At 44.0% G+C, this 10352-nt stretch overlaps 1 protein-coding gene across 1 annotated transcript in view; it reads right to left on the minus strand.

Moving 5' to 3' along the window:
• Positions 1–5790: 5790 nt before the first annotated feature.
• The window catches only part of HSDL1 (hydroxysteroid dehydrogenase like 1), a 7174-nt gene continuing 2612 nt past the window's right edge, over positions 5791–10352 (minus strand). The window contains exons 3-4 of the mRNA XM_018568057.1: positions 8068–8295; positions 5791–5880 (exon numbers count right to left, since the gene is read on the minus strand). Coding sequence (XP_018423559.1) covers positions 5815–5880; positions 8068–8295 — 294 coding nt within the window. The 3' untranslated portion in view covers positions 5791–5814. The remainder of the gene's footprint in view (positions 5881–8067; positions 8296–10352) is intronic.

Raw genomic sequence — 10352 nt, forward strand, 5'->3', positions numbered from 1 at the left:
GGTCTCCTCTCTCTATAACAACCCCACAGCCCGCATTAAATACTCAGGCTTCACCTCCCAACCCTTTTCGATCCTTCGGGGCACCAGACAGGGATGCCCACTATCGCCCCTCCTCTTTGCCCTAGCGATAGAACCTCTGGCACAGAAACTGCGTAAATCCCCAGGTGTTACAGGAATTGACTATGACGGTCTATCTCATAAAGTCTGTTTGTTTGCGGATGACGCCTTGCTCTTCGGGACAAATCCAGTCGACACCCTACCCAACATGACGGCTATCTTGTCGGATTTTGAAAAGGTCTCAGGTCTGGGCATTAACCATTCCAAGTCCAAGGCCCTTAATGTTTCACTACCCCTGCCTTTAGCGGAATCCCTACGTTCTACCTATCCCTATACCTGGCACACGAGCCACCTTCCTTACTTGGGTATTAAGCTGACAAATACATATTCTACCTTATATACTTCAAACTATCCCGAGATGGTGACCAAACTATCGCATATGCTTAAAACGTGGTCCCATTACCAACTCTCCTGGCTGGGTAGGGTGGCAGTGGTCAAAATGATGCTGTTACCGAAGATTCTTTATCTATTTAGAGTTCTGCCTGTCGCATTGCCTAGCCATATCCTGAAGAAGCTGCAATCACAAATATTTGCCTTTATAATGGGGAGACAGGAAACCTAGAGTACCCAGGCGCACGCTCCATCTCCCGAAACTCCAGGGGGGGCTAGCGGTTCCACACCTACACAAGTACTACCTGGCTGCACAAATTGGACAAATAGCGAAATATCATTCGGACTTCGAGACCCCAGCATGGGTGGCTTTAGAGAATATGCTAGTGCGCCCAACGTCAGCTGCTAACCTGCTATAGCTTACGCCGAAACAGAGGCCACACATACCCAACCCGATTACGTCCCACTCCCTAAGACTTTGGGACTCAGTTAAAACCTCTTATGGCCTTCTCTCCCCTACGTTGCCTCTCATGTCCATTCTTGCAAATCCCCTCTCCCCCCCTGCCATGTGCCATCCGACACGGTTCTCTGCGTGGTCAGAACGCAACCTTATCACCCTGAGGCAACTACGCACCGACGCAAGTATTAAATCCTTCCCATACCTCCAAGAACATACTCAACTCCCAAGTAAGGAAATATTCAGGTATCTCCAGATCAAACATTTCATTACAGCTGTCACACCACAACACACCAACAACATAAGGCTCTCTCCCTTTGAGAGAGTTTGCCACACCAACCCGCGACTCATCTCTCTCCTATACGCCGCACTGATCTCCCCCACAGACACGCCTCCTCCCTCCTATGTCCCCCAATGGGAAAAGGACCTTGGGTCCCCCATTGATGAGGACACCTGGCAACAAGCCTGGGAAAATACTAAATCCAGCTCGCGCTGTGCAAGCATGTTGGAAATTAACTACAAGGTCCTCATGCGTTGGTACATGGTGCCGACCAGAGTGGCTATCTTTAACACTGATTGCTCCCCTAACTGCTTCCGGGGCTGTCCGGAACCAGGCACCTTTTTCCACATATGGTGGAGCTGCCCTCATGCCTCGTCCTTCTGGGATGAGGTGTTTGCCCTTATCGTCACTGTTCTCAGATCCCCTCACCAAAGACCCGGTTCTTGCATTGCTTAACTGTAAGCCGGAAGGTCTTCTTCGTAAACAATTTAATCTATCTATGCATATTTGCACATCTGCAAAAAGGGAAATTGCTAAAAATTGGCTCACAAAGCCCCTCAGTATCCATAGTGTGACTGCCCACGTCAATTGGATTATGTCACAGGAAAAGAGAACAGCTCAACTCAAAGACCATATGGGCAAATTTGAAAAAACCTGTTCCCCTGGATTGATAAGTACTACTCCTCACCAGCCTCTCGCCGACTCTGTGTTATATAAATGACCTTCAATACCCTACCTCATACGTCGCACCTTCAAGTAGCCCGAAAACCTTTCTCACTCATCCCTTTCCCTACCTATCTCCCCTATGTATCCCTTTGTCCCACTTCCTTGTCTTGTCCTGTCAGTTAGTTAAGCAGGGTGTAGCAGTTTGACACGCTTGGATACCCCAAAGGGGGGCACCACAGGCTACCTTTTAATTAGAGTGCATTCCTTATCTCTACATGCTGGGGCACCACCGGCACCTCTGTGAATAGAGCTGGGAGCTTCATTTGCTGAGTGCACGCCATGTCAAATAATGGTGGAGACATCTCCACTCATACCAAAGTAGAGGAAGGCTTTACGCCAGTGCCCTGTGTTTGGACTCTATAATTGTAATCTAAACGCTATCCTGCCTGTCAACACAGTACATCAGCCACCTGTAGTTGTCAACTTTTGTACTACTGTCGTCTCAATAGCTGAGCGGCATTGCCGCTATTTCTCCTGTCTCTGTCACAAGTATTCTACAATTTTGTACCCTTGGCACTGACCCCAAATGCTTGTGTATTTGTATAAATATATGTGAAGACGTCTTCTATATTTGTAACTCAATAAAACTTTATTTGGAAAAAAAAAAACCTTTTGACTTTAATATGGCTTTAATTCTTATATTCCTCTTGTGATATTGCGGTCAAGCGCACTTTGACTTTGTTCCCACCGGAAACCCAGGGACATTTCTTTGACTGAAAAAATCTCTTCATACAGGAAAGATCAATCCTGGAACAAAATGTAAATCTTTAACCTTTAGGCTATTTTGCGTTAAATATAAGTCTTAGTCGCTTGAAGCATCACAAATATAACCTAATGTTTTACTAGTACAGATAAAAGGTTAAAAATTATTTCCTCTTTAAATATTTTTGCCCTATGTAAATATTTTGACTATTTAAATATTGTTATCCTCGAGTCCATTCACAGAAATGTTAATAGCCCTGGCAATGACATGCTGGAAAGTTTGGCCTTAAAATTATTGTGGTGGGGCTTTTGTCTTCAAAACAGTAAGCCAATTTCTGAATTGGAGAACTTGAAGAATATGCTTTGTTTTCATTATCAAGAAACACTTTCTGTTGTGTGATTTTCATAAAGAGTCTCCCATCTGGGTGCTTACTCGTTCACACCTATGCACATGTGCTTTTTGTAAATGGACCCATTGGAAATAAATAAGCAAGGGTGCACACATAGCTGTGAAACAGCCCTGCATGTTGCAGTATACTGAGAAGACTATACTCTGCAATGGTACAAAATGGAAGCTCTTATTTGCTTTCCACAAACAAATAAAAACAGTTCATTATTCACTTTTATAGAGAAGGCCTATTCATCTCGTATAATGCATCCATTGTTTGAAATATATACATAAATCATATGTATGGAATAAACATCCACAAAAGGGAACAATTCCTTTTCTTTGGATGTGGGTGCATGTCAAGGGAAGGGTCATCAAATCAATCTTTGCCATGAGCAGCATAGAAAGGTAAAAGCCCAATTGAAAATTCAGCTGCAATTCTAAAAAAAAACATCAGAGAGACCATTGCTCTTACACAGGGCACAGCAATTCTTCTCTGCAGCATACTACATGGCAAGGAATTTTCTGCAGGGGCTAGGGGTTGGTTTAGAAAAAAGGTCATATAGAGTAGTTAGTATTTCGCTGCACCTTAATGAAATTATTTCCTTATTATTTGATTTCTGGTGGACATGTACCAGTTTAAGAGGTCCATGCTTTCAAACGGAAGGACCATCTGTAAAGCTTACCTACATGCTTGCAGCCCCTATAAGCTCTGCAAGTGCCCTCTTTGCACTGTCTGGTCTGACTCAGGACTGGCTCCTTTCATATCAATGCATGCATCAGAGACAGCCCAAGTTCCCTCCAATCTGTTCACCGCAGCCCAAAAACACAAGAGCAGAATAATGGGGTATCGCCAGCACACAATATAATTTAAGAACTTGGTGTTCATTTATAGAAACACAATGTCACATGTATCAGAAATCCAACGTTTCGGGCCCACCTTAGAGCCCCTTCATCTATGTTGGCTTTCTGAGACAGGTGACGTTGTGTTTCAATAAATGAAAACCAAGTTCTTAAACGATGTTCTCCGAGTGCTGGCGATTCTCCATTACACTGAACTTGAAGATACACGGCGTCATCCGTGGTCGTTATTTCAAGCACCATATTGATTACGGGTTCCAGACACTGTAAGGAGTGCAGGAGATACATCTATACTAAACAAAAACACAAGAGGAAAATCAGAGTATTACTAATACTTGTTTACTTACACAAAAACAATACAGAACGAGTTATACATCATAAAATAAAAAAATATAAAAAACAGTTTGTACCAAAAGATCCTTCTTTCTCTATCAGAGGTTAACACATTTCTAGTTAGCAAATGAGCTACTGTTGATCGCAAAACATCTAAAGTGTGACAAACACAGGCACTGCGGCTCGGAATGACCATATATTGTTGGGGGATCGCACATAAATAAGATTAGTGTTGCTTGTTTCTGGGGAACAATCATCTTGATTGAGTATTTTTGGTGTTACTATTTAACTGACAAAGACAACAAGGGGTGGTCTGTATGGTGCATAAGTATCTATGCTGGTGTATGTAGGTTGCAACTTTACTTATATGACGAATTGAAGAAAGGGCATTAGGAGAGACCCAGAGTTGGCCTGCACCCCTAGCTTGTGTATAAAGCTGGAGGGGCTGTGAATGATGCTGCCAAACTGCAACATACCATGCAAATAATACCAAATTTGCAGAAAGTCTTTATGTATATGGGGTGCAGAAGACACACATGGAAAATGGATATTAGCTTGTAAACTGCTGTAACTTAATATGTATGCAGTCATCAGACTCAGCTCAACCTGTCCAGTGTCTTCTTTGCTATACCTACAGCTTTTTCTGAATGCTACCACCTAACTATCCAGATATCATGGGAGGATACAGTTCGGTCTATTTACCTTCACTTGTGCTCATGCAGGGCAAAGTGACAGTGTATTTGTAAAGGAACCCCCCTCCAGAACCACTTAAACTCACCTTGCCAATGCTCTCTCTCGACACTCCTCTCTCCTTTACAGGCAGCTTCAGTATACGGAGAACATGACTTTTTTCATGTGACAGTGCTTGGGATTAGCAACCAATCACCAGTCCTGAGGACTGTCACATGAGTAAGAGAGTGGGGCCGTTGCTCCCCATAGTCACCAACACCAGCGATTTAAAGTGCTGCGGAAATGGAGGGAATAGCTGTGATAAAGTGGAAAACTAGCCTCATCAATGATGCGGGGGGGGGGGTTTGGCACAGAGTGATTTGGGCAGGAGTCCACATTTTATTTACAGTAAAAAATGCCTTAACCCTGCTATAATCCTATCCCCCTTCCCAATTAGTTGCTTCATGTTCCATTCAGGTTCCATTCAGGTGCCAGCACCCAAACACAACCACCTGGGTAGGCCTCTTGTCTGTGTTAAAGGAGGGTGATGTTCAGCCATATCAGAACAGAAAAGCTAGTGTTTAGGAGTAAATAAACATATATTGTGCAAAATGCAATACTTTAGTCCCACAGACTATTCCTAGTAGTAGCATGCTCTCCTGTACCACATCCAACTGGCTGAATAGAATAGTGACCAGTACACTATGGGAAAGTACATCCTCTCTCGGTACATCCTATCTCACTGTCACACTATATAAATAACAAACAATACTATCAGAATACTACTAACAACTATAAAATTAACAGGGTTGCAACATATGCACAATCTTTGTTGTTTGTAATACAGAAAGAAACTAATATCAGCCTGCAACTCAAGTTTTAAAGTCATCAGTGCTGGTAGAAGAAATAATTAAGTCTGCTGTGGTTCAGTAATAAAGTTGCTTTGTATCTTCAGTGGTGAATAACTCTTCCTACTGATGTGCACATCCAGCCAGGTACCCATCGGAATGCAAAAAGCTGTAGAAACAAATGCAGTCATAAAAATCAGTTTTCAGCCGTCAATCCTTATTTTATACCAAAACAATGTAAAAGGCTAAACGCAAATATGTTACACTAGCTAAAGGTGCCTGTTACTTGAACAGGATGAATACAGAAGTGCATGTCAGTGCAGGCAAGTCAGTGCACTGGTGGCCAGTGAAGAAGTGTGCTTTGGTAGCAAGTGAAGTTCAGATCAATGTATTGGCAACAGGCATGGTCGTGTGTTTGTGTGGGTGCAGTGGTGGTGGATAAATTATGCGTGGACAAGGGTGTAAAGGCAATGCTGTGGCCACTGGATAGGGTTGTAGCAGAACAGTGGCAAGCGAGCTACGTAATGTGCATCAGTGCAGTAGCAGCAGGAGAAGTCATGCGCATCAGTGCAGTGGATGTGGAGGGGTGGAGGGGGGGGTGATGCACATTAGCCCAGTGGCCACAGGTGGGGGTCAGAAATGTCAGTTCAGTGGTGGCTGGTGTTAAAGGAGAATTATAGGATGAGTGAAATAGTCAGAGCCGACGTGTGCTGTCAGACATCGGCCCTATTGATCGAGAGCTGAGCAAGCACAAACCGGTGATCACTCAGTTCACTATCTTCTCCCTGCAGAGAACAGTGACTGTCAGATTCCCCTCTCTGTTCTTCCAGCGCTGACTGGAGGGACAGATGGGGAAGGGGGCAGGCACAGCTGGTTCTGGCTCTAAAGAGGCAAAGCCAGCTTTGTCAAATCCTTTGGTATAAAAAATTTATAAGCCTTATAAGATCAGGTCACAGAGTTAAAGGCGAACTATGGGGTTCAGGCTTTTCCCCATAGTTCTCCTTAGGGTAACGGGAGGACACAAACTAGCGTCCTCCCGTCACCCTAGGCTCAGTATACCGCGGGCAGTAGCTCGCGGTATACTGAGACGCCGCAGCGGAAGCGGATCCCGACAATTATGCCAAGATCCGCCCAGCTGCGTGACTGACAGCTGGCTCGGCCTATCTAGGAGGCAGAGCCAGCGGTACCCGCCCCCTCCTCCGTCCGTTCCGCCAGTCAGCGCTGGCGGATCGGAGCGGGGAGAGGGGAATCCAGCCCCTCCCCTGTCACGGCAGAGAGCCGTGACAGGATCAAGAGGTGAGTGAACACCGGTATGTGTTCGCTCACCTCCCGATCTACTGAGCCGACCTGTAACAGTCTCATTGCCACAGGTCGGCTAGAACTATGAGGATGAGTGAAAAGCACTCACCTCATAGTTCTCCTTTAATTTAAATCTCAAAAAAGGACTTTGTCTGAAACGTTATAACTAGAAAACTAAATAAAGGGTGTAGACTAAGGATGGGCTCGGGCGTGTTCGCAGCTCCACGTGCCGAGCCCGCCAGGAAGCTGACAGCGAGCTCTGCACTGTCAACATATAGCTGGCAATAGTTTGAGTTCACAGGGGGGTATTAGTAAATGCCCTCCTGTGAACCTAAAAAGAACTACAGCCAAAAAAGCTTTGGCCATAGTTCTCTTTTAAAAGTAACACTTCAGGCTTTTCTTTCCTGCATCAAGATAAACAATAATTTACATTTGTCCTGCAGCAGAATTAGTCCATGCGTTTGAACAAGGTCTTGTTCTGCTTAATTTCTATCTTGTTAAGGTTTAGGAGTAAGGCATGGTTCCCACCTGGGCATATTTCAGCGCGTAGGAACGCGCTGAAAAACGCCCTACGCCCAAAGAATGACAGGAGCTTCTTTGGGGCGTATTTTCCGCGCGTATCCATTAGGATACAGCCGGATAGCCCTCGTAAACGCGCGGCACGCAACAAGCGGCAAACGTGCTTATTCCTTACGCCAAGATGTGAACCCAGCCTAAGATGTGAACCCTGCTGATTTTGGTGCCAGGGGAAAGAGATGTCACCCTAGTGGTCGGCACTATAAGGAAAATGTCGAGCAGATCACTACATTTGAACGTTGCCTGTGTGGACAGGTGCTGTTGACAGAGTCATATGCTTCCATTGTGATGGAAAACACGTGTAAACACTGGTGGTCACAGTTGCTGTATGGCAGGCAAAAGTCACAAAGCCCCCCCACCACTCTGCTGAAAGCCCAAGCAGGCAGAAGGTGGGTGACACTAGCTCTCACTTCCTGGGGTTTTCTTTTACATTAACTATGGTATATCAATATAAATGTACTGGGCATGTTATTGTTATTACCTGCAAGGAGTGGGCCCAGTATCCGGTGGTCCAGGAAGAGACTCCCAGTGTTCTTACAGCATGTCGTGCATAAACATCGGATGATGGGATAAAAAACGCCAGCTTACGTAAAATCCCAGCAGATGGCTCATGTTTGTCTGCCACACACAAAGGAGTTAGCAACTGCACAAATATTCCACTGGACCGAAACTCACTCTGAAGCTCTTTGCTGAATTTGTCCAAGAAGACCTGGATCAAAAATTCAAAATAGAAAATGAAACGTTACTAGCAGTTGCAGGTACTTAGACCCTTTTTTGTACATGCAAAATACTGATTGTAAAAATCATTTACACACAGGTTTGCACAGACAGCAACACGAGTAATACAGTACACTCAAACTCCAAAGGACTTTGGGTAAATCAACAGAGAGCATGAGCTTTGCTGATTGCAGTGCTATAGGTATGACTCAGCAAGGGGGGGGCAGATCTATGCAGAGAGACTACTGCTTCCACACACAGAGCAAGCGTCCGTCTCTGCAGCTGCTGCCAAGGGACAGACTTTTCTACACAGGCTAATCTGCCCACCTTTCCTTTTCATGCACCTGTAATATATTTAGTTGTTTGAATCAGAAATTTCAATTGGGTTTTAAAGCCGACCTGAAGCATGGCTTTGTGACATTATTGTTAAGCTGGCCATACACTATACAATCTCATTTAGATTTGCCATAACTATGTAATACGAGGACAAATCCAAACAATCCTTTCAATAAGTATTAACCACTTGAAGTCCGTGGTGCTAAACCCCCTTCCTGTCCAGGCCATTTTTCAGTATTCAGCGCTGCGGTACTTTGACGGACATTTATTCCGTCATGCAACGCTGTACTGAAATTAATTTTATACCATTTTTTTTAGGGACACATAGAGCTTTCTTTTGGTGGTATTTAATCACCACTGGGGGTTTTATTTTTTACTATGTTAAGGAAAAATTACTGAAAAAAAACTGTTTCCCCTATATTAAATTATAAAACATTTATTACCCAATTTTTTGGTAAAATATAATAGACGGGGTCACGTCGGGTAAAAAGACACCAAGCATGTCAAGCCTTAAAGTTAAAATTGCGCGCACGCGCGAAGCCTCAAAAAACTACAATACCCCAAATTGGCCATAGGCGACGCTTTAAAAGCTTTTACCGCCGATGCAATGATTGCTCTCACTTCTCAACGGGCGGGCGGCAGGAGGTTAAATCAGGTAGACTATGCAATCAGATTCTATGGTCAGCCTTATGTGTGATAGCTTATTTCTTATATAGTATCTTATATGTAGTAGCACCTATCTCCTATATAGTATCTTATATGTAGTAGCACCTAAGGCAGCATAGGCAAAATCCAGTAGCACCTCTGTCTGCCCAAAACACATAGAAAATCAAGCTGCGGGCACTGTAGTATTGCCTTGCTACAAGTATTCACCCCAGCTGCATACTTCCCTGGCTGTTTCATTCTTATTCCAATGCACTGTTTACATCCTATGGGTCAAACCTCCCTCCTACTGGCTATGCCTGGCCACTGTTTTCTCATTGGCATCTTTGAGACTGTCTTCTGAAGGTCTTCAGAAAAAAAAAAAGTGCTGAAGCTTGAGGATACAATTTTCAGGTAAGTAGCTGGGGAGGGTAATGGTGGGTTACTTTTGGAGCAGAAAAAAACTGGAGCAGATGTGCATGGCAACCAATCAGCATCTCTCTCATTTGCAAATCTTAACTGAACAGACTGAAGAGAGAAGCTAACTGGTTGCCATGGGCAACTGCTCCAGTTTTGATAAATTGTATGTTTAGTTACATGCATTCAGTTCAGCTTTAACTCTTCTTCTCCTTTATCTCTGCCCACAGAAATTATGAGATTACTGCTTCCAAATAGGACAACATAATGGCCTTGTGAGAAACCAGTTGCTGACATTTTTAGATGCACAAGATTAAACTAGTGTACATAAAGGTTCCCAGGTTTGGAACTAGTTAAGTACTGGTACCTTTGATATCAATCTCAGAAAAATTGTAGCGTGTGGAGTTTATGGCCTTCTCTGATTTTTACTATATTCCAGCAAGCTGGGAAAGACCAACACTTTACTAAGGACATACATAAGAACACTAAAGATGGCAGAATGTCCGCTTTTGTGCCAAACACACTTGACCTACATATTGATACTAGTCAGCTAGGGTCAGAACACATTGTATAATCAGTGTCACACTGTGCTGAATACAACCTATTGAAACCATAGTCCACCTTTTTAGAGTCACATCCCCCAGCTCCCTCCCC

Source organism: Nanorana parkeri, unplaced genomic scaffold, assembly GCF_000935625.1.
Source record: "Nanorana parkeri isolate BGI_ZX_2015 unplaced genomic scaffold, ASM93562v1 scaffold1132, whole genome shotgun sequence".
Lineage (NCBI taxonomy): Eukaryota > Metazoa > Chordata > Amphibia > Anura > Dicroglossidae > Nanorana > Nanorana parkeri.